The 27,257-nt window shown below is 40.8% G+C and overlaps 1 protein-coding gene across 3 annotated transcripts in view; it reads right to left on the bottom strand.

The window, feature by feature from the left end:
- Positions 1–1,069: 1,069 nt before the first annotated feature.
- The window catches only part of SMYD3 (SET and MYND domain containing 3), a 432,268-nt gene continuing 406,080 nt past the window's right edge, over positions 1,070–27,257 (bottom strand). For all 3 annotated transcript variants that reach the window (XM_050894927.1, XM_050894928.1, XM_050894929.1), the window contains 2 exons: positions 8,572–8,680; positions 1,070–1,784 (listed from right to left, as the gene is read on the bottom strand). In XM_050894927.1, the coding sequence (XP_050750884.1) occupies positions 1,683–1,784; positions 8,572–8,680 (211 nt within the window). In that variant the 3' untranslated portion in view covers positions 1,070–1,682. The remainder of the gene's footprint in view (positions 1,785–8,571; positions 8,681–27,257) is intronic.

Below are 27,257 nucleotides of genomic sequence, written 5' to 3'. Positions count from 1 at the left end.
CATTCGGAAGTCCCTTCCATTTGCAAATCTTAGTATTAGATATGTAATCGTGAGATAACATAAGCATCATCTTTATGCAAAAGCACATAAATTCTAATATGCATGTGCCCTTTAAAACCAGAAAATAGCTCTTGAAGACTGGGTACCCCTCACATTTTCTGATTGTCCATCAGTGATGCCATTACTTTGTCAGAAATCCCAATAAATGCAAAGGTCTGACCTTTTCCCCCAGATAATTTCCTTTTCATAATAGCAAGAAGACCCAACCAAGCAGTGAATTTCTGTGAGGATTATTGCACTTCTTGGGTGGCTGATATGACTTGGCCTCTGGCATCCAGCCATGCTATGTACTCCAGAAATGCGCTGCATTTCATAGGTTATTGCTTGCTTATTACTGCCGGGCAAGTGAACGCTTCATACGCTGGAACAAATTCAAACGCCTTGAAAGGAGATATCTTCCTCAGCGTTGGCATTCATGTGCTGTGGCTGTAAATTATGCCCAGAGTGTTCATTTTCTTTTTAAATGTGTTCTCATCTCGTAATAATTAATGGTGTCAAGTTACTGGTGTGAAAAAAGCCTGACTTCACAACAACGATGGATTAATGAAATAACAGTCATGGCTGGAGTAGCAGCAATAAATTGTTAGAGAGGAGTGACACACCTGAAATGATACTTTCAAAGGCCTTAAATTATTTAGGTTTCAGTGTTCCTCATAAATATTTGGCTTTTGTTAACATTTGTTTCTGTGTTAAAAATGGAAGTCAGCAGCTCTGGCAAGAACAACTCTCTCGCTGATGAGCGTGGGGAAATGGGGCGCCCGTGCTTTCTAAGACATCCTTCTCTCCCCCAGGGATGACCTCCCAATTCAGCGGTCATCTGTATCTCAGAGCTTCACTATTTGGGGAAGTGAAATCCAAACCCCACAGGCTCAGGAAGGTCTAGAAACCATACCACTGAGCTCACAGGTCCAAATCTCTCTCTTTTAAAAACTGGTATGGTGAGAAACTCTTGAAGCAGTCAAAATGGGGAGAAAACAGAGCAAGCAATTTCCACATAGATACACTTTTGATTAATTTTTTTATTCAATCCACTTTAATATTCGATATTATAACATATTAAATGCAAGAAGAGGGACAGAGCCCTGCAGATATATTGGGATGGAGGAAAATCTTATTTAGAACATTGGGAAACTTATTTGATGTCAAAGAGCACTGGATCAGGCTTTTGGAAACCACACCTAAGGGCAAGGCAAAGGGAAAAAATATATTCTCTCTACTTATAATGTGTCTGACACAAGATCCTTAATTGCTGGCATAAACTGGTATAAAAAATTGACTGCTGATATCAATAGAATTACATCACTTTGTAACTGATTAAGACTCTGTATGCATTTCCCAGTACTTACTATCAATTAAATTAGGTGTTGTAAATTGATTATTAGGTATTGCCAATTAGATTGTTTGGTAGGAAAAAAAAAAATCTTCTGAAAATTGCAGATATTCCTCCAAACATCAACTCAATTCAGATCATACAGCAAAACTAACAAATACTAAACATTTTTGTAAAGTAAGTAGGACCTAATGAAAAGACACCAAAATCATCAAGAAGCTTCCCAATGCAATAAAAAGCATTTCATTTCCTTTCTCCTTCAATATTTTGTTTTCCAGACTAGAGGTTGTCTTCACTGTGTTCTCATGATGGCCTCACACTGTTCCTTTATCTCCATCAAGGCTTGTATCAGGCTGTGATTTGTCCCATGGGTCACCTTCATAATATTATAGGCCTTGAGGAGAGAACAGAAAGGGACACGTTAGTCTTTGTGCAGACCATGCAAAGGGGTTGGTCCCTGAAGTGGGGCAGGGATATAAGTACTGGTCCTCAAGTGGTTGGCAGCTGGGGGCTTGAATGCATGGCATAGGAGAAACAGGAGTGAAGCATCCCAAAGTGTATAATGATTAGTCCCTGACAAAGGACGAGGCACTGACACATTATTCTTAGGTGTTAAAGCCCACAAATGTGTTGCACAGATGGATGTTTGGAATAGTAGAGGAAGATACGTTTGCGCTGAGGCATGAAGGCCATTTTGACATTGGTCAGCTACAGCACCCAAGGTTTTGATACATTATTTAAAAGACGACTGACGTTCATGATGCTAGTAGCCTCAAAGTCCTGTAAATAGAAATAGATTAATGCTTAACCAATGGAATAAAGTGCCTTAACTATATCAGGAGAAACTATGCATAGCATCAAACAAATGAGTACATTAATAGTTTCACTCTAAAAAGGCATGCAGGGGAATGGGTCTTTGCTGCTTTTCCCAGGGATGATTTTCTGTGTGTGTTTGTCATCTTCTATTGCGAGGCCAATTTACGCTTGCAGATATTGCCTGTAGTGTTACTGATTCCCTGCCACAGATATGTCTGAAATGCTCTTTGCCCAGCTCATGTTTAGATCATCAGTTTTCATATGACATTTCTGCATCTTCCTTCTATTAAATTCGTCCTGCAAGGAGAGAAGCACCAGATGGAAATGGATTCAGCACTTCTGAAGAAAGAACAAGGGAGCTAGAAGTGTACTGGTAGGAGAAAATACCTCAGAGATTTTTCCTCATCCCAAACTGAGGAATTGTCAAAAACTAAATGCAGCCTGTGTTTCAATGGGTTCCTGGTCCAGTCAGCTGACAAAATTCAGCTAAATCAGCTTTGGATTGCAGAAAAAAGGATCTTTTTGGAAACAAATGTTGAGGAAGGGGCTTCCTTTAAATTGGAAAGATAAAAATAAAAATAAATATATTCTTTGGTGGAATGAATGAAAGCCTACTTCCAAATTCTAGAGTCTGGCAAGCATATGTAAATTCTAGCACAGTTTATTTTTGCTTTGAATTAGCTAATGCTTAAAAGAAGAGGGAGGCAGCAAAAGATTGAAAGAACAAGTTGAAATAGCAGTCAAAACAAATCAGTGTGCAAGGAGCTCTAAAAAGAGTCAAATATGTTCTGAGCTACCACAATGCCCTACTGCTAAATGATAAAATACTCAGTTAAACAGAACAATGGAAATGCTTTCTTCACCATCAGAAATGGCTAAGAAATGTGAAATAAAATCAGAAATCCTCAATTTTTGCATATTTCTATTTTAGCAGCAATACAAAGCTGGTCATGTTTTTGCAAAATGTTTGCAAGTAAGTCATAATTATACTCCCTGAAAAGAATACCTAAATTGTTCTTAGTGTTCTGCTTTTTCTAATTTAACATATTGGAGAAATATTATAAAGAATAGATCATAGAAGTATTTCAACATAGTGGAGTGTGAGGTATTAAGCTGTACAAGAGCTTTTTTTAAAATAAATAATCGAAAAAGTAGTGTAAAAAGCAAGAACAATAGCCAGTCCTTCCCTGGCCCAGACAGTGGGATGGAGAAAGATGAACACTTGCACAGTATAGGGATCCCTGGACAGTGCAGAGCAGGATAGCTGCAGGTGGGATCCTGTACGTGTTGCAGTGCAGCAACACATAGCTGCGCCCAGGCTAACTAGGAAGGGACAGGATCACCCTAGAGCAAAGTGGCCAGGTGAATTGGCCATGGATCCAGACACACTTGGTGCACAGTGTTTGCATGCCCTGGCCAAGAAAGCTGATGGATTTGTTGTGAACGACCTGTGCTAAGAAAGAGCTGTGCATTTGGATACATCTGAGTCGCAGTCCCAGGGCAGCTGACCTTGATCTTCAGCTCACCTACAGGACAGAGGTCAGGCAGGTAGTGATGGACCTGGACACCCTGATGCAGAGCCAGAGATGTCCATATGGATATGCCTCTGTTAAAAGGCAAAGATCCTTAATATCACACCTAATCTTGAGACAATGCTACCATTGCTGACTTCTCTCTCACCTCCCAACATTTCCTTTCTATTTCCTTTCTTTCCTCAGTATGGCAGATAAATGCAGCCAGTCTTTATCCTTTTGTTTCCTCAGGGAGAAAATCATTCTCATGCAATGTACTGTCTCACACGCTGCAGTATGAGTCAGAACCAGCTGCATCGAAGTTAGAATAGCAATGACTTCTGTAATTCCCAAATTAAACTGGCATTAAGTTATGTAGCTGTTTTTGCAAAGGTCAGTGCAAAACTGGGGATAATTTCACCTCCAAAGCAAGGAATTGTTTTACTGGGCAGAAGCAGGAACATGCAGGCTCTCTGAACACTCCCCTGCTCTCCTAAATCACACAGCTAACCAGCAGAGTCGAGGCTGAGCAGCGTCTTGTGGTCTGTGTGGTCTTCCTCTCAGCTAAAAGAACAAATCTAATTATGAAAAACTATAGTAATCGCAAGACGGCAACACAGGCCACAGTGTCATCAACCACATACTGTCTCCCTGAAGAATATAAAACCCATTAGATTAGTGGTATGGCTGTTGCTCCATGAATGCAAATGAAATGCAGCACAGTCGTTTGTGCCTGATTTGCATGGGGGTGGGACGGGATGCCCGTCACCACAGCTGCGGGGAACTGTGTGCAGATGCAGGACGGCACCGCTCCATCACAGGGAAAGCAGAAAGCAAATGGCCACGCGCCAAAATGGCATGAAGTGAAGGCTGGCATTTCAGAGGGAGTATCTGTGTTTTTCCATCTCTCTTGATTGAAGGGGACGCTTGTTAAAGCAGGCATAGGAAACCCCAAAACTATCACATTTACTATCAACCACAGCTGGTAAATTCAGCGTTTAAAGCAAACACCTAGAGAAAGGGGATTTCTTCAGTGTTGCTGTGAAACCTGGGAGGGATTTTACCCCAATTCCTGTGCTTTTTGCCTCCACACCAGGGATTACAGTAAGAAGGGAAACGGTATTGTACCTATTGCAGGCCTTCATGAGACAAGGCAGCCATGCCCATCAGCTCATGGGAGGACAAAGGTGCTCCTGCAACCGTGCCAGCCAAGTGCAGGGTCTGCAGGGGAAACTGGCTGGTCAGTGTCATACATGTGTGCATCACATCCTCCTGCCTGCCCCCATCCTCACCAGCCATCGCTCAGCGGCTGGGCACCACTGCCCCTGCTCAGGAAAGTGCATGGGTACAGGCAGCCACCACCACCACCACAGCCCAGAGGATGGAGCAGCAGCCGAGACAACGCACTGCAGCACTCATCGGCTCGCTTCGAGGAGACAACGCTCAGAAATGAAGACATCTCCTTGAATCCAAGCCTTCCCCTCTGCACCCTGCCTGTCCTCCCAAACCGAGTCCAGCTCCTCAGGTTATGGGCAACCAAACAGGTGAGCTTACAGTGCTGTGAAGGTAACAAATGGCAACTAACAAATATTTATGCTAATGTGTGCACCTCAGGACAAATCTATACACTTGCTCGGGGCTCCTGTGAGCTCCAGAGATGCCGATCCATCCTGGGCTCCTGCAGGAGTGCTGCTTCCCGGTCGAGAAGCTTTTCTCCTCACAAGACAGCTTGTTGCAACTTTTGTTATTGCTGCTTTTTACAGTCATTCCAGGCTCTTTAAATTAGGTTTGTCAGATTGGGCTCCAGCTCCAGTCTTCTGCTGACAAAGGTTTTCCTGATCTATAATTCCATTTGTCCTCCCACCATTACATCTTTCATATATATATGTATATAAATTTAAAAATAATACATTGGTTGTACAATAAACCAAGGGCTACCTTCAGGTTTTATTCCAGAAGTGGAGCATTGCCTCTCTGTAACACTTCTGTTTCCAAAACCTGGCAAATTAGATTCTGCAGGGCCTAAAATACTTTTAGGGGGTGATTTCATTTTAATGGGTAACATAAAGCCTTCCACATTATTTAAGCCTTCTTTGGGGGTGCAGGGCAGAGAGCTAAACCCAAAGGGCACTAAGAGTAAGGTGGTTATGATAGTGATTCATTTTTGGGTAGCACAGAGAGCAGCAGTAAGGGCTGGGCTGCAGAGCTGTGTATGAAGATCTACTGGTCTTAACAGACTGTGCATCTGATGCAGAGAGGCTGTCAATCCCCAGCAGCTCTGAGGCTGTGCCTGATTAAACAGGATTTATATGAGTGAGGTGAATTTCACTCAGATCTTGATTCCTCTGCACCTTCCACATCCTTCTCCTTAATGCCACACTGAAATTAGTCTGATGAGGGTTCCAACAGGGTGCTATTCAGTGTCAGAGTGTATTAAGAAGAGTAATGAAGCAGAGAAGGTAATCGAGTTTCTGCTCTGAGCATGTGGCATGCTCTGTTGACACATCTAATCACAAAGGGCCAAACTGTGTTCTCATAGAACTCTAGGACATTATCTGAGTTATACTAGGAATCACGTCCTTTACTCACAACAAACTGGGAATTATATCTTGCTCTAATTTGTTCCAATGTAGACAGCAATGAAGGGAATCAGTTTCAGATCTCATCCAAAGAAGCGTTGTGTCCTATGCTTACAAGTTGGATGGAGAAGCAGGATGACAAGAAGCTTTTCCTCCTCTCAGCTGTGCTCCCAAAGAGTGGGAGTTCAGTCTCTCCCTGTCTCACACGTGTGGGTGAAAAGGGGGAGGCTGAACAGGGAATAGGCAAAGCCACAACAGGATTAGTTTGTAAATAGTTCTGCATCTCAGCTGTAAAGCACTTACTGTGTCCTTGTGGACCACTAATGGCTTGGAGACCACAGTTAGAGATGCACTGAGGTATGGCATAGAACGGTAAGCAGCACCTTATTCTCTCTTTTCAGCGAAAGAGGAGATCACAGCTTGAAAAAAGGTTTCTGTGTTAGGCATTGCTCAGTATTCAAAGGATAATACAGTAGCAATCTGGCTTGCAATGGGCAACTTCTTCACTAAAAATGTACAAAACCCCATCACAACTTCCACCTTCACTGATGAGCAGCATTTAGATGTTTCTAGGGGAAATCACTCCAGTTTAATTTAATGCAGTATCATATTAGAAATGCAATTAGAAGAATGCCTATTGCGGCAGTATCAATGAAAACAGAAGCTCCTCTGACTGGGGTCTCACTCCACCTGCTAAAAAGGAAAGTCTGAATGTTTGGAAATTATAAATATTACAGGGGAAACAGCAGAGCAGATTACCTGGCACATGACAGATATATGACTTACTCCTGAATAATGCATGGAAAATAGAATTGATTACTCTTCCAACTGCTTTTTAATGATCAGAATTGGCCATAATATAAAAGTTAAATATATCAAGTAAAGATTTAAGTTACCAAGACTTAGTAAGACTGGCATTGTATTAAATACTAATTTATTATTTCAACATGTGGAAATTATCCGTTATTCAGCTTGCGTAATTTATCAGATACTAAAACCAAATAGATATGGGGGTTGAAAAAAGTAAGTACAAAATACTAAGTTATCTAGAGAGTCATGACTGATATTAACTTCATAGGGGATCCAGGCAGGAGTAAAAACCACTTCTCTCCCCACCCCCAGTGCGGACACCCATCCCCTTCTATCCCAAGCTACTGCCCTAACTGTTTGCCACAAGACTAGCTCTTCATATAGTATGGATGTTAAACAAATGGGACATATAGCCAACTTCTGCACTTCTTTCCAACACTGGTGCGAGCACTGGGGCCCGCTCCTGCCCAGCAGCAACAGGCAAGTAGCCGGGCCAGGTGGCTTTCTGCAGCACCCAGCAAAGGCAATGAGGAGGCTGTGTCAGGCACTGGAGGTGGGCTGAGAGACGAGAGGGGGAACCGCATGAAGCATGTCCTGTCTTCAGACCAAGCTGACCACAGGACAATCAATAATACAAGGGAATAAGTGTAAGACCTCTTTGAGGGGAACTGGAGGCAGCACATCTTCCAGGGGGAGAAAAACACCCTAGCAGTGTTTGAGGGCTTGAGATGGGAAGTGAGGGAAAGCCTACGTCCTGAGGACATGTTGCACATGGAAGAGGATTCTTCAATATATTTAGGATAATACTAACAGCAATATAACGGCAGGACAAATAAGAGCCTGGGGTAGGAGGAAATTAATATAAAAGTCAGCTCAGGTACAAAAGGGATGGCTTAAAGCTGAAATGTAACTAGCAAAGCACCAGCTGCAAAACCAGATCAAAGCAGAGAAAGATGATGAATGATACAGAAACAGGAGGGATCAAGAAGCATGCCTGTTGATTTGAGTGTGGCTCACAATAAAATGCAAGCATTAAAGGCAAAGTTCTCCAATCTGAAATCACAGATCCCTGATAGGGAATAAGGAGGGTAGAAACTGCAGCTCTGCTCCTGTTCTTGTACTTTCAGTGCTCCCAGATTCACTTTGCTACCGTAAGAAGGAGAGTATGAGGCACTGAGATATCTTTATCTCTTCAGATCTAATAGTAATTTTTCATCCAGGCACCTCTGAGCTATCGAACTGTAATTAGCGCTGACTGATACTGGAGGAAGTCAGTGCCTGAAACACTGAGCAACAGTGACCCACTACCACACTCAGCTGCAGCCTGGGGAAACACCACTGATGGAAAAAGCAGTGAGGAGTATCCTAAGGCATGAGGTACAGTCAGAGCAGAAGCGGGGGACACACGGCAGGTTCGGGGGAAGCAAGGGAGGGGGACAGAGAAGAAACAGTTCACAATACTGACCTGTTTCAAGGTCTCCAGCGCTTCAGGAAACATGTCTTGACTGTACTGCAGTTTGCCTACTCGCATCAGCTGGACAGCCCTCAGCGGATGGAAACCAGGATAATACAGTCTGCAGAGAAAAAGGAGGAAAATGTGTCACTGTCAGCTCTCACCTTCACAGTCACTGCCTCTGCGGAGAGCTATTAGGGTGGGACTGCAAAGTCATTGTGAATGTTAATAAGGTACTCAGAGAAAATTTGCTGCACTACTGAGGAGCATGAAATACTGAGGGGAATTAGCAAATTATTACTCTCCATCTCAGAGGAATGTCTTTAACATTATCCTGTTAGAAAGTGATGGGAGTGGGATTATTTAATTCGCTACTGTCGGATAATACAATAGCATTTACTGTACTTAGTGTTGCAAACAGAGGTCGTTCACAATCTCAGGTCTCTGGAGAGGTATAATTTTAAGAGGAAGCTTCAGCAGGGAACCCAGTCCTGGATCCTCCAAGACGAAGGAGAGGGACTGCAGGGAAAGCAGGTATGTAACATTGAGGCCACTGTTTCTGAGGGTTTGCTTGCTGCTCCCTGTTGCAGAAAGAACTGGTTCTGCATGTTCAAGGAGACATCTCAGACTTGGCTTGTGCATCTAGACAAGGTATCTGCTAGTGTGAGGATACGCTCCCGTTCTTACTCAATTAATTTCACAGAAGCAGAGGTTTTCCATCAATCTCACTGGAGTTAATAAAAACAGAACTGTGCTCTCTTTTTTTCTAGGAAGTAGATGGAGAGCAATGTCATCATTAATTCCTCTCAAGATGCTCTTGAAATGTCCATGCTTTCCTGGTGGCCACTCCACATTTCCAAATCCTGCTGGCCCTTGGCTCACAACACCTGGATCTCACCCCAGCCCTGTGTCCTGGATGTGGAGAGCATGGCATCTCAGAAGAGCAACCTGGGGGCTGCAGAAAGCTGTGGATATGACTTGCCTGGAACTGGCCAGCAGGAAACATGAGGTGAAGGGACACACCTGGAAGTTAAGTCACCCGCAAAAGATCGTAGATCTTTTTTGACTAACTACACAAATGAAAGAATAAAAACCTTAAGCACAACTCACCAAAGACAAACGTCCTATTTGATCAAACAGCATTTTATTTCCTCAAGTACACCAGCAGTGTGCTTGAGGAGTGTCTAAAAAAATACAAAATTTGTCACAACTGCAGGAAGAAGAGCTGATAAGCTTCCCAAAATCTACTCTTTGAAGAATTTTTTTTGTGTTTACACCAAACCTATGATCATCGGACTTCAGGGGAATTGCTGATGAATGATACCACTGCCGTCAGAAAGACACTTAAATCTGCATAAGTATGATTAAATGCATGCTAAGATATTAAACGATGTACATTTGTACAATGTATAGGAATATTCTGATAAGTCTGCATGCAAATCTTTCTCCATTATTTTTCACTAATGAAAACGCAAACACAATTAAATACAAGTAATTGTTTAAATGGCAGTGTATCTGGCTGTCCTTACAAATCTCAAATGAAGATGTGTAAACACCACGGAAAATGTTTTCACACCCAAACCCCCCTTTTCTGCTGATCCCACGCAGTTTCAGTGAAGACATACAGAAACACATGGGAAGCATGCCTGGCAGGACCTCAGGAGCAACAGCTCCTCATCTGCCAAAGCCTCTCATGAAGCAGCAGAAACCAGCTCCTCAATGAGAATAATCCATCCTGAATTGCCACAAGCACTACCTGTTCGGACCCCTTGTGGGCTGCAGTTCAAAAAGGCTGGAGAGCCAGCAGACAAGAGAGAAGCAAAATGATAGCACTTATCTCAGTCCAAACTGACCACTCAGGAACTTCAAGGATCTGGCTAAACAAACACTGGAAAATTATCAGTAGGTTTATTTTTAGATTTTGTTTCTGGTTATTATATCAATTAACATGGCTCTATCTGCTACTAGTTAAACAGGGAGAAAATGCAACTAAGTCAGAGATTTTGGTGTGAAGTAGTGAAGAGTAATAGAAATTGCAGGCTAACACGGCACAAACGGGAGTAGTGAGCACGTGCACAACTTTAAAACCTGCAAAAAAATGATGCCTCCATGATTGCATACTTCTGCCCTCACCTGTGACTGCTGCAAAGGAAGGAGTAAAAAGGTCATTCCTTCTCCTCTGGGCCACCGAAATGCCAGGATGCCGGCGGCAAGGGTCACAGCCACAGGAGAAGGAGCCAGGGAGGCAAAGACTTTTGCATGAGATGATAACTCATCTTTGCAGTCCCCACTAGACTATCTCTGCTGTATCATGACAGCTGATTCTTTTCCCACTGCTCCTTCACGGCCTCTTCACATCTCCTTCGTTCCACATCTTTACCTGTCATCTTTTCAACGATCTTTTTAATGTCGCTCCTTTTCCTCTCCCTCCTGAATAACCAGCCCCATCCAAAATACCAACACAAACAGAGAACTTGGGTCCTGCCTCAACTGCAACCACCACAGGGATGGCAGCTCACGTACACAAATCCAGGCTATGCTTTAGTTCAGCAACGTGGTGCCTGCTAAACTTCACATGGGTCCATCAGAATTCAGCATCTGCCCCTTCATGCAAACAGGTTTCTTTCTATAGATCATACATTCACCTGCAGTCAATAAAGATTCAGGATTGTGGTATACACAATACCAGAGAAAACAGGCAGCAATTTAGCAATGTCAGGTACTCGGCCCAGACTACCAGCCATAAACTAAAGCAAGTGAAAATTTAAGATGAGGACACAGAAGGAGTAAGCGTGAAACGAAGGGTCCTGTGCTCATAAATATTTACAAAGCTGTTTTACTGAGCTGATTTATGCTCTGATCTTATGCATGTACACAGTTACATTTTGCAAGCCTTAAAATTGACATTTGAAACAACTGTTTATTATCATATTCTGGAATAAATCTATTAAAATATTGGAACACCTTTGTGGAAGCACATCCATTGAGTGAGTTTACTAGAGAAATCCGGACAGCTTGCAGCTCTTCTGGGAGATGTGTAAGTGGGAAAAATGCTGCTAGCTTCTTCCAGGCATCCCTAGGATTCAGTATTATGAAAAACTGGCATGGCAGAAAGAACTAAGAAGCAGTGTCAGGTACTTGTGAGCCAATTTATTATCCCCACACATTGCTCTGAACAAAACAAAGTGGATAAATTTAAGAATAAGGAAGACATTTACCAGCCAAGGAACTGGTACCTAAAGATGGTCAACAAGAGACTAAGACAACTATAGAGAAATACATGCTGTAAAACATGTTACAGCTTGGGAAGAGTAGGATTTCAATCTGAAAAGGATTTTATGAGATTTACCAGGGCCTGAGGGACAGGAAGGGGAACAGTAACATACTGAAAGCTGAAATAAAGATAGTTCTGTGGAGTGATGTTTCCTGGCCCTTGGCACTGGTCAATGCCCAGTAGTTCACTTGCAAAGAGAGATTAAACAGAATACAACAACTAACAAGTAAAGCTGCACTGTAAACAAGAGAATTGGAGGAGGCTGAGAAAGATCTGTACATTTTGTATCACATCCTCTGCTTATATAAGGCAGCACAGCTTTGTTCCCATCTATGACCAACAGCATCCATGCTGGCCTGTCCCTCCAGCTTGCCCTCCTGCCTATCGACTGGTCCCCCCAGTTTGGTGTCATCTGCAAACCCCACAGAAGTGCCGTCTGTTGCCTCCTCCAGGTCATTGATAAAGATGTTAAATAGGACAAGTCCCAGGAGAGACGCCTGTGGTACCCCACTGTTACCGGCATCCAAACAGGGTGTGACCCAACAGCCATGTCCTCTCACCCCCACCACCCAACTGATTTTTTACCTATCAATCATCTAGCTCTCTACTCACCTGGACTGTAACATCCTAACTTGGATGTTAACTCCTTGATCTTCTCAACCTTGCAAAGACAATAGTGAGCAAGCTGGCCAGCTCTCTCAGTGCCTTTGCTGGAGGTAGCCATCGGGGCTGAGGCGTTTGTAGGGGTCACACTCTCTCAGGTAATCCCTGGCTCAATCCTTATTCTGGGATGTGCCTGGGAGACTTCATAGGTGAACAGTGAGGCAAAGAAGGCACTGTCTATTTTACTATTCAAAACCTCAAATGAAAGCTATTTCCTAGTCTTCAGGTAGCTTGCACCACTGTTTCACTGTTTCAGGCACCAGCAGTTCTGCATTTCATTCACAAAATACAAGGATACCAATTTTCACTAGGCAAAGATATGGTCCATACTTTGTAAAGCAACAGCTGCTTCTAATACACCATGAAATCGATGGCTCCTATTTGTAATTCAGCCACAAGGTTTGCCTTGATTAACCCCCAGAGCAGTCACTGATCATATACTTTATAAAGAAAAAAATATTTTTCTTCATTCTATATATTAGCTCTGAATCTCTCCAAGCAGTCCCTTGTGTTCTCATGTAAAAGACAATGTAAAAAAGACAACCCTTGACAAATTTTAGCCATTTCCTTCTATTTCTTAATACTGTAGTTCCACTAATTCCACTCAACTTATCTCCCATTACAGGGTAAATAATCAGAGCTTTTGTGTTCTCTTGTGAATTAAAGCCTAGTATTAAAAAAAGAGACTATGCAAAATCACTGCCTTTTCTGATGCCTCATATTTTAAAATAAATAGACGCCTACCATTCCTTGTAAATCAGTCTGTGGGGTCAACATTTACACTGCTGTCTTCAGCCTGATGTAATTAGAAGCAGGCAGGATTTATAAAACCTGAAATAAGGGTTTAAAATGGAAATGTTACAAGGCTCTTTAATACGGTGACATGTAAAAAGTGACGCTATACGTAACTGTAAATTGGTTTGCAGTACGTTTTAGTGCAAGTAAATATGACAGCATAAAAGACATATAGCAGTTTTAGGAGCCCCAGCAACAGAGAAGGAATTAAGAAGAGGCTCCTGGGCTTCAGCAAAGGTGGTGACCAGAATGCAAAGAGGACAGCGTCAGCCTCATGACAGAAGCGTACTCGCTACAGCTGGTAGAAATGTTCACCACAAATACAGCACCCAATAAGTTCAACCTTCTCTTCTTTCTCTGACTCATTCTTGATTTCTGAACTGCTCAGTATTTGAGTACATTCATTAAAGCTGTTCACTGAACTGCAGCCTTTATGTTGTCCAGTTATTTGTTTTTTCAATATTCAGTGATGTGAGACTGGTCATCTAATTCGCATGATATTATTTCTACTCCTTGGCTGGGATGATCAATGGGTTCTAAATATGGGAATTATGAGAAACATTTTTAGGACAAATTTAAGGACAAATTATTATTTGTGCTAAAAAGTATAAAACATTTGGTATCTATCAACATTTCCAGGGAGGAACCAGTTATTTTATGAATAGTCAAAGAAATCGTATGCCTCAGGAACATAAGACAGGTAAACTAACTGTGCCCATTTAGGAGCTTACAGATCTTAATGCCAAAGGTGCTGCAGCTGTTCAGTCTGATCTCCTACACAGAATTTCACCTAGCAATTCCTGCTCCAAAACCAGCAATTTGAGGCTGAAATAGTGCTTAACAAGCAATGCCCTATTTATAGAAAATAATCTTAAGCAGCTTTATACATAATTTGCTCTATATTAATATTTTTTAATAAGCACGAGCCCTGTGCAAGAGTTTTGCCTGGGATGGAACAAGGTTACAGGGTTATTTTTGGAGGAAGTGGGAACGTGTTATTGATACTGGACTAAGTAACTCTGTTTTGCATGCTAAGTATTAGAAGTCTAGTTGGAACTGTAAAATTTCTAAGGGCAATATATCTATATTAACCTGTGTATAATCTTCAGGGGTCCCTGTGAAAGCCTTCCAAAAGAATACTGGCCTGGCTTTCACGTTAATAACGTGTTTTTTCTTGGAATAATAATGGTGTTAACCTGTTATTCTTTCTGGCTTCTCTTTCTCTCTCTTTCTCCCTCTCTTTCTTTTCTTCTCTTAACAACTTCCTATTTATCATGGATGACCAGATAAGTTTAAATCAGTTCAGTACCTTACAACTCCTCTTATACCTTCTGCAGCGGCCATGTCATTTTTGGAGTAGCAGACTAAATCTTTTACCTGTGGCAGACCTGATATACTCCAGCTGCCCTGAAATGTTTACTGTCCATTTTATCTCCCCATCACAGTGTCTCATGGAGATGATCAAAGCATCAGTGAACAGTTTAATGCTGGTATCACTCTTTTCTATTTTTTCCCAGATTTGACCTCTCTCACTTGGATTTTGGGATCGGCTCCTCAGCGATAGCAGGGAGGTTTTCCTGAAGGTAACCGCTAGTGCACATCCCTAAAGCATTACAAAAAAAGCTTTGCCAGTGATGAGAAAACATTATTACTAGTAGAAGCTTTATGCTGCAAAATCTCTTACAAACTAAAGCAGGAGAAGTTACTTTCTGTTACTATTACCTAAAACTATCAATTACCCCTAAGAGACTTACTCTTTTTCTGGTTTAACCAAATAACAGCAGAAAGTTGGCATCATTTTCTGAGCCAGCTGGGGCCTGATAGAGTACAGTACACAGCAGAGATGTGTAGACCTAACACCTCTGATCAGAGTTCATTTGGAAGTCTCCATACTCTTATAATATATCCTGGCTGTACATTTTTGAAGTCTAATTTACCTGTGCTCTCTATCTGTATTATTGCTGTATCGGCAAAACTCTTGTTATCCCCAATATTGAAATTTTCACCAACGACCACAACTCATGTATGAGCCTCACCATGCTAAGCACTAAAGAGCATGGCACGACAGCCTTTGTTCTGCACAGATAAGACATGGAGGCCCAGGCAAATGAACTGGTTTTTCCAATATTACAAGAGAAAATCTCTGGGAAAGCCAAGAGTTGAACCTAGATCTCATTGTAACTTTAGGATGTTTTTTGGTTCATGCAGAGTCCGGTTCTTGTGTCTACGCTGTCTTGTCTATCTGTCTGACTCTGCCAATCCAAATGAAAGTAAATGTAGTTTCATAGGCTTAACAGGCTTGCTGTATTTTGCAAATGAAATGTAGAGACAGTGACCTTACTTTAGAAACTTTTGTGCCAAACTGCCAATTTATTTTTCTGGTTTTTGTACTCTGTCCTCACTCAAGAAATGTCTTGTTATTTCAGTGAAACAACTGCCTCTGGAAACAGTTCAGGATTTAGATCTGTGAACTTATGGCTCAAAATATTTTTCATCACATCTGCATCTCATACTGTTCCATTACTATTTGTTTCAGTAATTTAACTGATGTGATCAAATAAGCAATCATACTTCTTAATCGACTGAATTCTCAAGAAATGTTAGTTATCCATCTCAGAAATCATTTCTCTCTGGCTGCTGATCATTCTGCCGTATTCCTTATGGTGATAGTTTATGTCACATTAAAATGGATATTGTTCCAGATGTTGGCTCTGCCAAGATTTGAATGATAACTTCAATAAAATGACGAAGTGGTATAAACTGCAATTTTCCTCTTGGCTCTCAATCTAACTCACCCACTTAAAATGCTGACACTGTCTGTTTGAACTGTCCACTTTAAATGTTCTGTCTTCTTCTGGTGTTAAGAGATGTTAAGGAAAGAAAGAGTGCTCAATCTGGAATGGAAGTAGGAAAAGATTTTATATAGATTGTCCCTGTGTCCTGGCTGATCTTCAAAACATCTTGTAGCTCTTGGGTTTTTTGTCATGAGTTCACCATCTTTACAGCTAAAGATGGTAGGATGGACTGTCGCTGCAGATAGGAGCATACTGTCTCAGTCCTTGCATAACCAGAAGAGTAAGAGATTAAGGTCAACAGTTTAGTTCAAAGGATTTATAAAAAGATTTTAAAAGCTATACAGAGTATGTTGGAAGAATGACAGAAAACACAAGAAGTGTAGGACAGACAGCAAAGGAAGAATGGGAAAGCTAGTTAAAGAGAACACGCATGGGAAGAGAAGTCAAATACAGAAGGAAAATGTACACTAGAAACACTGTAATTTGTGACAAAGACCTTGGTGTCACCTTCTCCTCCAGCAGTGAACCTATGACTAGCTGTTGATGTTAACAAAAATGGCCCGCCTTCCGTATCTCATACAGCTGAGACTACCACTACAGGACTGGCTGCAGATACAAGCAATGCAAATTTAGACTCTGGTTTTCTTAGAGCAGATCACAGATCTACAGGTTTGCATGATCTCTCTTCTTCAGCCACAGAACCAGAGAGTGACAGGAAAATGAAAAGCACTCCTGGATCCCTCGTGCGAGTTGTATATAACTTTCCTCTAATTGATTCCCTCTGCTATGATATAAGTCCCCCCAGTATCAGAGCCACACACATCTAATTGCTACTAGTGTCGGTAAACTTCAGAGAGGTCGTGCGAGTGTGCGTGTGCGCGTGCAAGCACAAACTGCACAAGGAAGGACGCAGCTGGCAGTATTGACATCTTCAGTGCAAAATGTCTTCTCTCCACTCACCAGCATCTCAGCTGACCTCAGAAGTCTGTTGTAATACAAAAGACTGATAACATGTGAGTTAGATCACTGGTTTAAGCAATAGTATCAAACGTCGTCGTTTCCTTTTCTATCGCATCTCCAAATAACTACCCAGAGAAACTGTCAGGTACAGTGCAACGACTCTGTCTTTAGAGAGGTGATTAAAAATATCAATTTCTCAGACAGGACGGCTGAAATCTGGAGAGACATAGTCTTTTTTCTCCTGACATCTGTGGGTCAGGAAAGAATCAAGCAGCATGTTCTTTGGCTGGATTTCTGTCACTTTCCACTTCTGGGGACTAGAGAGTTATCATGTTTGGTTTTGGGGTTTTTTTTGTACACATAGATCAGTGGTTTAGTAGGCATTTAAATATACAGTGATGGGTTCTGAAGTAAACTGTATAACTTGGGAAATAGATCTTGGAGTTATAATGGATATTTCTGTGAAAACATTAGCTCTGTGAACATTATGGTCAAAAAAGCAAAACAAATATCAGGATATTTTTAGGAAAAGAAAACAGAAGTGCTGTAAAAATACATCACACCCCTGTATCTTGGGTATTGCACGCAATTCTGATCCTATCTTCTCAAAAGAGTTCAGTAGAAAGGTATAGATGGGTGATGAGGACAGTTAGAAGCAGTGCAATGAAGGAGTAAACAAACAGACCAGGACAAGTCTGCAAAAGAAATGATTGTGGAAGGACTTGTTGATGGATCTACAAAATCACAGGTAGCATGGAAAAGGCAAATGAGGAATGATCACTGTGTCTCATAATACCCAGAAGGTATCAGACGAAACCAACAACTGGCAGATTCAGAACAAATAAAAAGGTGTTCTGTCTCCCTCAGACACTAGTTGAACCATCAACCCAGTACCTCAAGGTGCAGTTGATTTTTGATCAAAAAGCAAATGGATAACCAAGTCCAGGTTCATATTTTCTTCTTCCATGACTACATCATTTGGCATGTTACAGTCACCCTGTGATCACCAGATCTTCTTCCCTGTCTGCTATTTCCAAACGATAAGCTTCCAGTGTAGAACAGGTGGAAGACTGTGAAAGGACTCATAGGAATCGCCCTCTTTTTTCGGTATCTCCCCAAACCTGCCTCTATCTTACCCAGTTTCTTATCTACCTTATCATTTTTGTGCAAATGACCAACCAGAATGGCAGTAACTCTGTAACACTCCATTACATTTTTCATTGAAGCTTAGCTCTGTGGTATTTTCCTTCATTTAGATTATATTGTCTTATTAAAAATACAGTCTTGCATGATCCATTTTTAGCAAATCTACACTGTTTTTTTACAAGATTTTCCATTCCTTTCACTTTTTTCTCCCTTCACAATTTGCCCTAAATCTTTGAGGTGATGACCCTCTAGTTCCCCCTTCTAAAGTACTCTGGGTCTTATTCTTCAGTTGTTTAGTGTCACCTCTGATGTGAGGATGCTCTTTGAGCACCACTTTTACTTTGGAAGCGCAGTGTACCACATCCATAGCTAATAGTGAAGCTAAGTGAATACAGAAAGGAATTTACTCTACATCCAATTAGCAAGATGGTCCTTTTTGCTTTGTGATATCTTGTGCCATTGTTGTTCCCTGAGTAAACACCTTCTTGTTTGCACGAACTGCCACAGTGGCATTGCGTTTACCAACATGTTAATAGCAATATGGAGGTTATGGAAAAAAGCAAGACCAGGGATCTCTCCTTTGCCCCACAATCTTCACACCAGCAAGATGCTGGTTCACTGTCATCCCAACAGCAGACATCTGATGCAGCTCAATGTGTACAGGTTTCTGATTTGGCTGGGTAGCTGTTGAACCTAGTGATACTAATCTCACTGTCCTGCCAATGTCTGGATGGTTCATCCCCTCATTTTTGACCACACAGCTGCCTTCCAGATTCACCTCTTACAACTTTTTTTGCTTTCACCCACAGTGTTGTCACCTGTCAAAATTTGTCAGGCCTGTGCTTTACCAGCTGCCATTTCAGTTTTTCTTGCTTCTTGGATACTTACTGTCAACAATAATAGCAACAATAACAGCTGAATTAGCATTTACAAAATTTAGTGAGATTCTTATGCATAACTTGTTACCAGCGTGTCTGAACAGGAACTCCATTGCCTGATGTCAGATATCTCATTTAGACATCTACCCTTACTCCTTGTGTCTCAGCTTTTCCATCTTTAAGATGAGAATACTGATCTATTCAGTGAAGCTGATATGAGGACTAAATTCAATTGTGTTTGTGAAGAGCTTTGAGAGTTCAATAGGAAGAGTCTGTAGAAGTTCAAAATATTAGCACTAGTTCTGAAGAGAATTACAAATCCTTGGTAAGCTACACAGTTAAAATGTGACAGCTAAACAAGACCATCTGTCTGAACTGGAGAACACTTAACTTCCATGCAGTCGCTCAGCTGGCTAGAAAATTTCTTGCATGACCCAAAAGGCATGTAAATTGCTCCAGAGTTTCCTAGGAAATAAAACAATCTGGAAGAAAAGCGAGGGGGGAAATAGCATTCTTTACAGAAAAAAGGAGACCTGCTATGAACTTTATGAACAGCAATCGTGAGCAATAATCTCTCCCAGGCTCTAAAGTACTGCCTGAAATGCTGGCTGAATATGAAGGAGAGATTTTTTCAGGTAACACCACTATGCCTTTTCATGGCATGGAAAACGGTGTGCAATACTTCAAAAGACCAAGGCATGCTTGAACTTTCTGTTTGTAATTGAAAGTAGCGTGTTCACTGAGCAAGCATTTTTCAAGCAAAGCCAGGTTTGCTGTACACCTTGATTAATGAGTACTTTTGTACATTGGCAGAACAGACAGGTGGTAAAAAAATTTTAAGATTGCTTGAAGAGGAAATAGATCCATGAAATGAATATTTCAGTTCATATAAAGTAAAGCAATTCTCAAGATTTCATGCTTTACATGGTATCTCATATCAGTAGCTAGTTTAGTCTGTGAGCTACTGTCTCCAATGGCTAAAAACAACATGTATGTTACAGATAACAGAACACCTCAAGACACTTTCCACTGATGTAAACCAGCACAATGCCATGGATTTTAATGCTTGGTGCATAGACTGCCACGGTCATATCACCTTTTGCTACCACAGGGAACACCATGCTTCTAAGAGCTACAAAACAATGTTAATGTCAGCATCACAGAACCAAAACCGCGTTTCCAGAACATCACTCGGAATGCATACTACTTTGGATTAAAAGATTTTTGACTCACTTTTTGTTCAAATGTTGCTTTCTTCCTACAGTGCTCTCTGGGACAAAAAGCAAAGTTTTATGCCCAGATTTTCGCTCAAAATTATTTGTAATCTCAGTCCACAATTTTGTAATCATATGTTGTTGTCCTAAAAGATTCAGAGGTAAAGATAAGATAAAATTATACTTAGCTATAGTTATGTGGCCCAGCCAACCCGGAGCTTGTTTAGAGATGTTTGAGACAGGAGGACAGAAAATACTCTCCATCAGGCGATTTGCATTGAATTTCCTCAGTATGAGGTTTTGGATTGCATTTCTAGATTAGGCCATTAGAGGTTTGTGTCTTGACATGACAAGAATATATTTCTGTAGGCAAGATAAGGGATGAACAATTCATTTAAGCTAAAGTGCAATGCATTCAGGGACCTACTGAATAAATCTCTTGAGTAAAACCAGAAACAAATCGTTCCCAGGCTGAAAATATAGGGCACGATACACAAGAACCTAGTTCCCAAAGAATTAGCTGGTTTTTCTCCCATTTAGTGGCTACAACATAAACATACATGATGGGTCTGTTGGAAGGACAACGTTTTCTCCAATCATGGGAACTCCAGCCCATATGAGGAGAGCCATGGAAGGGTGGCCTCCTCTCTGGGCCAGACCACAAGTACAGTGGCTGAACATGACACTGAAGAATATGGCCATGAGCCCATCAGAAGAAAAAAAAAAGAAAAAAAACCCCAAAACAAACAAACCAAAAAACCCCCTGGAAACTGCATAGGAAATCCTGTGGAGTTACTTGACAGGGACCTGATCAGTCCAGCCCTTACAATGGTACTTGCTCAGGCACCAGTGGAGGCACAGACATTTCGTGTCCAACCTCCTTTCCCTAGAGGCTGCGTGTAGACATCCCATTGGTGCAGCACACTTCTGACAGGAATCCTCCGAAATGATCTGATAAATGTTTACCTTGCACCCCATTCACTGAGGGCAGCAGGCACAAAGGAAGAGCTACAACTGCACTATCATGCCTAAGGCACATGAATAAATGGCTTGTAGCAGTCTAAAATTACGGAACGGTGAGCAACCACATTTCTCTCTCAGCCAGTTGTGTGGAGGCAATTAGCACATTGATTTATGGATGAGTGGAGAAGGGGAAATGAGCAAAAGAAATACAGGTGGACTCTATCAAGTACTATTTTTTCTATTAAATGTTAGTTGCGTCCCACTGAGCTAAAGAAAGACACTGTAATACTTGGCCCACAGTTCCCAGTAGACCATTTCTGCACAGTGAGACAAGGTTCACAGTTCTAGGTCAGAAATAATAGTAAACACATTGGGAAGAGCTCCAGCAAGCTGTTGTGCAAGTGCAGCAGAGATGCCAGGGTAATTGATATATGGGTCCTGGACTACTATATTATCCTGTGTCCCAGGTTATATCCCTTTGTTGGCTGAACTCCTTTGGCATAATATTTACTATTGGTTTCCCATTACACGTACCAGCTGTGTCTAGGGCAGAACCTCCAGTCTATCTCACAAGTCATTATTTCAAACAGTAAGAAGAAATTCCCTTTTCTCCCTCTTCCCAGAGACTTGTCTCCTGTTTTCTTCTCAGTTTTCTTCTTCTAGTTTTTGTATCTTTCTTTCCTAGTTTCTCTGTTCTTACCCTTACATTTTCTTCTTTCACTATTCTCTATCCCACCAAGTTGCTTTTTTTCCTCTCAAACCTCCTCTCAAACCTCCTCTCACCATCTTTTTATTCATCATTTGATATTTTTTCCACTCCTGGGTCCTGTCTACCTACACATAACCAAAGTGGCATGTCCTGTGGAGGCTGATTGCTCATTTCGATGGCCTACATGCAAGATACACATCTTTGGAGCAACTGTTAGACCACTAACAGCTGTTTCAAAGTAAACTCCCTATACACACTGAAAATTACATGTTAAGACAAGCAATGGTGTACTGTGCATAAAAGCCTCAGGAAACTACCCATTGATCTATGATATGTCCATTAATCTCTGCAGCCTAAAGGGCATCTTTCTAAATTGGTACAGGAGGCAGCCATGAAATCAAATCTGTCAATACTCTTTTGTGAGGCACAGGAAAACCACATACTGAGTCTTTGCTATTAAATATGAATCCATGTCACGAGGCAGGCATCAAAATCTAAAAAGGCATTTACTTGCCTCAAGTAAAAACAAAATGTCACGGCTCCATCTGATTTTGCAAAGTAGCAGAATGGGACCTCACCATTTGACTGTCAATTTGTGATTTCTCTGAAATATGGCTTAGATATCTCTTGGCTTTCATGGCATCCATTCTGAGGATTTTTTTATCACTTCCAGTTTGTATTTCTTGCTGGACCAGATATAGCTCAATAGAGTGCAGAAAAAGGCCTCTGCTAGGTGACAGCTTCTCTCCCAGAAAAATAGAGATCTTTCCTGGAGTCACCTTGCAGATGCACATCATGGCACTGCAAGCTTTTGTAATAAAAAGAACTTCATGCTCTTCCTTGGAGCTGTATCTTCTTTCTTTCTCTGCTCATGCTGGTACATCAAGTAATGTTCTTGGTCCACTTCTCCCCTTTTTCATAAGACTCTGTCAAAGGACCAGCAACGTTGACTCACATGAAAGATCAGCTCTTAGAAAGGGCTCTGCTAATTGCTTACTGCCTTTCTGCAGACTTTTTTGGGCAAAAACTATGACATACCTTATCACAGTCCTTGATATTTAGGGCAGTTCTTTACATTGTCCCTTATCAGATGAACAGCTGATGAGAATTGTACCTTTATATAAGAAGGTGTATGGCTCAGTTCTAGCCCTTACTTGGTTGGCGCTACAATCAGCTGCCGTCCTTAGCCTTGAATCATCAGATCTGCTTTCATCCAGATCCGCTATGGATAGGCAACAGGGTGGACATGTTAATGGCTGAGCTCCTGCTTTGACTTTTCCAAGCAGCTTTGCCACGTGTGCACTTTACTTCTCCCACGCATGTTCTACATCCCATCCTAAAGCTGAAAGACCACTACTTTGGTGTTTAGGCCATGGTTCTGAGATCTAACATCCCTCCCCCTCAGAAAGCATCTGGATTACTGTTGCAATTTTTTGGCATAAATTTTATTTTAAGTTAAAAGATAATAATTACATGAAAAGGAAACCTGAAGTTATGCATTTCTAGATGCTATCAGTCTTTTTAACAGTGCACTTCCAGAATAGAGGTAAGAATGAAGCCCACTTCCGAACACAGAGTTATTTAGCTACAACACAGCAGAAGGCCTGGATGGTTCATCCATGTAAATGATGATTTTTATATGTTGCTATAAAGTACAAATAATGCTAACCATGCAAGTAAGTTTTGCAAAATACATATCTTTTTTCATTGCTGGCTTGAGGCATGATACAGTAGAGTCTTTAAAACCGCGAGTATTAACTTCTCCATGACACTTGTTTATGAATAGAGATGAGCCAAGAGAGAAATTTTGCTGTGCACCCGAGTATACTGACAGCATGAACACTACTGTATACTAAAAGTATTTCCACCATGACATAAGTAGATTTAAAATGAATGCGTGCAGATATGCAGATTGCCTTAGCATTTAAAAATATGAGCCCAGACACATTAAATATAACCATACCACAATTTTTTGGATTCCTACACGACAGAATATAGATCAAGTCATTTCATACAGTATGTCATACAATATTATACAACACACAAGACAACATTTTAAGCCAGTTTCATGTCGAGAAATATTTATATCAGAAAACATCCATTGAAAAAGGCTATCTTTCCCTCAACAGAGAAGCAATAAATGGAGAGATTACTGGGTTACAGAGTACGGGAATGCCTTGTTTTCTCTCCACTCCAGAGCACATACGCTTCTCTCTTCTTTTTCTCTTTTCTTTTGGCAGCCTTGTCTTGTTTCAGGAACAGCCAAGCCTCTTCTGAACCCTCCACCACAAGTCTCCTTTAGCTTTTAACATGGCTTGCCCATGCCTAAGGCTCCTTCACTGAACATCTTTCCTGTGTCTGCCTGCAAAGGGCTCCTGACAAGATAGCTAACCTCCACAGTCATCAGACTTGTTAACTGCATCACAAGCCTCATGTATAGAGTAGGGTATCAAACCTGAGACATAAGCTTGGTACACTGTACTGAGCTACTTCCATCACATACTCTCATGTCAGCGCTTTTGTAGCATGACTCTACAAGCAAAATCTTTATTTTTAAAAGCAGTGAATGACCATTTACATGAAGAACAGATTCCATAAATCAGAGTAGTGAACAAATTGACACCAATTCGGGCATTTAATACCAGTAGAGCAGCTTACCCAGTGTGTCTTTGTCACCCAGTAACCATCCCACAACATTGCTATTGATTACCTTACTGTATGTGTATTACTGCATCACATTTAATTTTAACACTTTATTTGAAACTCGATGAACTCCAACAAATCTCTCTACCTTACAGATAAGGTCAACAACTCAAAATAGATTAAAGACAATTTACACATACTTTAAAGAAAAGGTGTTTGGTCAAACCTCAGGCCTATACTTGCCAGTGTACGTGGGACTATCCCAATGAACCCTGAGCTGACTTGATTAGAAATTATGACTACAATATGAAATACTTTTCGGATTACAACTCCAAATTTTCAGCATTTATAATATGTGGGCAAGCACACTGATTTTCAGGAGGAGTCTGGAAATAACTGCAATTCTTGAGTAGACATAATTCTTCTGCATAATACCAGAGATAGACAGCTTGTCTACCTATAGGCTTTCAAGGTTAATTTGAATTTGTTAATGGTGTGAATTTAAAGTAATCACTTAAGCCATGTTGTAGATGCTGTCATTGAAAACTAACGCAGAGTTATTTCATATTTAGCTTCATTCATTTCCAAAGTAAATTGGGCCAAACTGCATTAAATTGAGAAAAACACAGGTATTTGAAAAGATTAATTAAAGCACTTTAAAATCTATTTAGGTTATTTACCTTTGAGGCAGAAGCATTGGTCAAACAAAAATGGTATGCTTAAAAAACCAAAAGCCCGTGTTTCTTCAGGACATTGGTCCAAAATGTATGTAAAGACAAAATCCTGTGGTGAAGATCATGTAACTATCCTCTCCTCAGAATAAAATTTGATGTTTTCTGTATGACTTGCTCTAAGTGGACAGGAGGTAGGGAGAAAATCGGCTAATGTGGAGAAAAAAAAAGATTCATCCTTTCAGATACGAGACAAAATGGGGCAAGGTGCAAACTAGATACAAGAATATATTTCGCATTATTAGGTTAATAAGCTGGTTGTTCTACATTGTGATCCAAAATTGATGGTACAATAAATATAAATTATGAAGTATTAATCAGAAATGGCATATTGTGCTTAATGTACTAGCAAATACTAAACTAGCAACAAACACATAATCAGTTGCTATAGTAATTCTAGCCTCCACCTATGTCTTAAGAATTATTAAGGGATATGATGAATTTTGTCCTTTACAAAATGTGTGCTTTCCCATAATCATGTTTAGTGGATTTTCTGCACAATCCCCATGTGCATACTGCACAGATCACACAGTGTCTAATCAGATCCAAATATCTGATTTGAATTTTTATTGAATGCTGACCTTTCCAATATACATTTCATTTGTGTTTGTATCTAATACATATATTGTGATCTCAAATATTCCACTCTGCTTGTGTTTAAACAGAAGGCAGCATGAAAGCAGTTCACTAGGAAAAATGGAAGCAGGTCAAAAAGAATAAAAGATTTTTAAAGCAAAGTACAATAGTTACTTATTGCAGGCCAAAAAACTGGGAGCAATTCTCCCATGTGTATAAGGGCCAGTACAGGTCCCGTACATCAATTAGGCCCACTTAAAGCACATTTTAAAGGCTTAGACAGGATTTATGTGGTGCATAAGCCTGGGGCTGTCTGTCTGCATGTGAATTTCATCCTCTATGAATATACCTGTCAAGACAGCTGAAATCGGAACATTAAGAAGACTGTTAGCAAATCAAAATTGAAATTCTTAGACATTGTCACCTCAATTGTATTTGTCACTCTTCCCTTTCTCATAGCAAAACAAAGTGGTTACATGCACAAAACAAGTGCAAGCAACTGCGGACACAGTACTAAATTTTCTCATTTGAGCTGCCCTAAAGAGGAAGATGAATGGTACTTTCTGAAGAAAAAGATTGTTTCTCTTTCTTGCTCTCTTTAAAGGAAGAGGTTTTAGTGGTACTCAGTAAAATTCATTTCTATGTCAGGAAACGCAGGGCAGGACAAATACTGTACTAAGCTCCCAAGATACACAAGCCTTTGATTACCTGTTTTGTTCACATAAATATAAGACTTTAAATGCATGATTAAATTGCGTTACATAAGGAGTTGGAATCTGATCCCTGATGAGCAATTATTTAGGATTCATGGATTCTTCGTAATTACAGGTTTCTCCATTCCTTTACATTTCTGCATGAGCCATCATTTCTAAGGAAGTAGAATCCTGAAATCTGGAACCTCTACTTATCCTCAGAATTCAACAGAAAACAATTTTTTTTATTTGAGACATGAAACATTTTGACAAGTATTCAATCACTTGGATCCATGCTAAATTATGAAATAAAGGAAAATCTACTAGAATCAGTTTCCTCGTAATTCCTGGAGAAAAGCCATAGATACATCAGGTGGGGAATTTGCACTGAAAGCTCTACAGAATTCAGGCTGTGCATTCTACTGGACTTTCTCCTGTCAGATCCTATCTGATCTATTAATGATACCAGATTTGAGAACACTTTTTTTTTTTTTTAATTTCATTTCTGGGCATTTTTCTCTGTAGCTCTTTATGTTTCCTCTCATGCCAAACTGCCAAAATATCACCATTGCCTCATTTAAATCCCTCTTAGGAAACTACGTATTCTGCAGTGCCTGAAGAAAACAGAATTTGAACCTTTTCCCACCTTAGGAATCCTC

The sequence above is a fragment of the Gymnogyps californianus genome, chromosome 3, assembly GCF_018139145.2.
Source record: "Gymnogyps californianus isolate 813 chromosome 3, ASM1813914v2, whole genome shotgun sequence".
Taxonomy (NCBI): domain Eukaryota; kingdom Metazoa; phylum Chordata; class Aves; order Accipitriformes; family Cathartidae; genus Gymnogyps; species Gymnogyps californianus.
Note: the sequence above shows the minus strand (reverse complement) of the source record. Positions and strands in the feature narration are given on the sequence as shown.